The sequence below is a fragment of the Engraulis encrasicolus genome, chromosome 17, assembly GCF_034702125.1.
Source record: "Engraulis encrasicolus isolate BLACKSEA-1 chromosome 17, IST_EnEncr_1.0, whole genome shotgun sequence".
NCBI lineage: Eukaryota > Metazoa > Chordata > Actinopteri > Clupeiformes > Engraulidae > Engraulis > Engraulis encrasicolus.
In genome coordinates, this window is record NC_085873.1 from 31,358,132 (window position 1) to 31,360,631 (window position 2,500).

A 2,500-nucleotide genomic window follows, 5' to 3' on the forward strand; every position below is an offset into this window, starting at 1 on the left:
AGCTGGCCGCTCTGTGGGGAGTTTGTCCAGTGGTTACACAGTATTTTTTTAGGAAGAAGGGCTGTGGTTATACCTGCTTCAGTGTGCATTATTTACTTGAAGTAAACTACTATTGCAATATAACTAAAGAAATATAGGCCTATGTGATTTTGACTGTATCTTTTCTGACATCTGACATAAAAGTTAATTATTATATAGTACCGGGGTCCCCATGGGCATGCAAGCCCAAATGTGGGGGGCCTTGCAGCGCCCCCCAATTGTATTTTATTATGAATATTTTTCTATATATCGGTTGTAGATATTGGTTATTGGCCTCCCATTTCCATAAATATCGGTATCGGCCCATATAGGTTGGGCCATAACACACACACTGGGGATAGGTCACCCAGAGGGCTAGGCAGAAGTGCACTGTATGTATGTGTGTGTTGGGGGGGGGTTGGCACACATGTTTGCGTGTGCCTCTGTCTGTGCATGTGTGTTTGCATGTGTGTTTCTGAGTGACATGTCTCCAGTGTGTGTGTGTGTGTGTGTTTGTGTGTGTGTGTGTGTGTGTTTGTGTGTGTGCTGCCTACTCTTATATGCGGTGTAGCCCCAGCCAGTCACCCAGCACTCTGACTGTGTGTTGAAGTGGTCACCAGTGGACGCCAGCTTGACCGGTTTCACGGTAGCAGACTCTTTCACTTCCTCCGCCAGCTCCACCAAAGCCACGTCGTTGTACATCAACTTTGCGTCCTTATCAGTACGAAACTGAACACACATACCCAGGCACGCAGGCACGCACGCACACACACACACGAGCTTCATCAATGTCATGTTGGGAAAATGTTATGTACTTCTCAAAGTGATATTAAACACACACACACACTAATACAGCTTAACCTTATATATCTTTATGGGCCCTTGTGGGGCTCTTCCTATCTTTGTGAACGCCTTCCATTCATATTAACCCTAACAATAGCTAAATAATGCTAAACTGGGCCCAAACCAAAACAATCCCCAACCCTAACCTGTCAGTGAGGAAATGTTTTCCCAATTTTACTTTTACCAGTAACTACCCCAGCAAAAGGGGTCAAAACATGTGGTTCCCAGGATTTGGGCCCCGCATGAAGGAAGGGCCCCAGCGTGTGGGTGTGCTCCAATAGCAGTGGCCTCACAAAGGTAGATTGGTGTAGTGTACACACACACACACACACACACACACACACACACACACACACACACACACACACACACACACACACACACACACACACACACACTCCTACCTTTGGATGTCTCACCAGACGCTTTAGTTGGACCTCCTGGCCTGTCGGCTTGCTCAGACTCAGCTCTCCCACACGAGCAAGAGACTTCTCCACCACCACATCTTGACTACACACACATTACATTACATTACATTACATTACATTTGGCAGACGCTTTATAACCAAAGCAACTTTCAAAAGTCACACACACAAACACACACGCATGCACATGTGTGCACACACACAGACACACACACACACAGACACACACACACACACACACACACACATTTATATACTCAGACTTGCTATATATGCAAACTTAAAGCCCTCACATACGCAAAAGAATTGTCTATCACATCTCGATTACATACACACACACACGCATGCACGCACGCACAGATGCACACACACACACACACACATGCGCGCACGCACAGATGCACACATACACACACATTTATGCAGACTTAAATCCCCTACACAAGCAAAAGACTTCTCCTCCATCACATCTCGATTACACACACACTCGCACGCGCATGCATGCATGCACAGATGTACACACACACACGCGCGCGCGCACGCACGCACACACGAACGCAGCCATGCACATGCACACACATCAGCACGCACACACATTAACAGCTCGATCAAGATAGAGTGAGGGTATAAGTTCTTAGGCTATTATGATCCCATTATGATTTTTTTGGGGGGGTGCCCTTTCTTTGGATCAAAGCACCTGCCCCTCAAAATGCCTGTGCATGTAACTGCACACACGCAGTTCATATACAAAGACCACAGACTCAACTCAACACATGTATGTGGACATACAAACAATGACCTTTCTTCTCACTCACAGGATGAGAATACATTCTCACACATGTATGCACACATGCAGAAATGCACCAACACACACACACACACACACACACACACACACACACACACACACACACACACACACACACACACACACACACACACACACACACACACACACACACACACACACACACACACACACACACACACACACACGCGCGCGTGCAGTGAGCTGCGGTGAGGAGCTAGGTGTGTGTGTTACTGTCCACAGTTCCGCATGCACACACACACACACACTCAGGGTGCATTCCAATATGCAGACAGCCTTGTATTTCAATATCTCGCAAAAGCTCAATTGTAAAGTCATTTTCTCATTTGCAAACTGGGTGGTGAATGGAGAATAGTCCCCCAAAAATTGTTGTGGCTAGGCTGAC

General features: G+C 46.7%; 1 protein-coding gene across 1 annotated transcript in view; it reads right to left on the reverse strand.

Annotated features, from left to right (window-relative positions):
* LOC134466984 (coagulation factor VII-like) overlaps positions 1 to 2,500 on the reverse strand; it is a 24,964-nt gene that overhangs the window by 18,875 nt on the left and 3,589 nt on the right. The window contains exons 3-4 of the mRNA XM_063220913.1: positions 1,266 to 1,371; positions 573 to 747 (exon numbers count right to left, since the gene is read on the reverse strand). Coding sequence (XP_063076983.1) covers positions 573 to 747; positions 1,266 to 1,371 — 281 coding nt within the window. The remainder of the gene's footprint in view (positions 1 to 572; positions 748 to 1,265; positions 1,372 to 2,500) is intronic.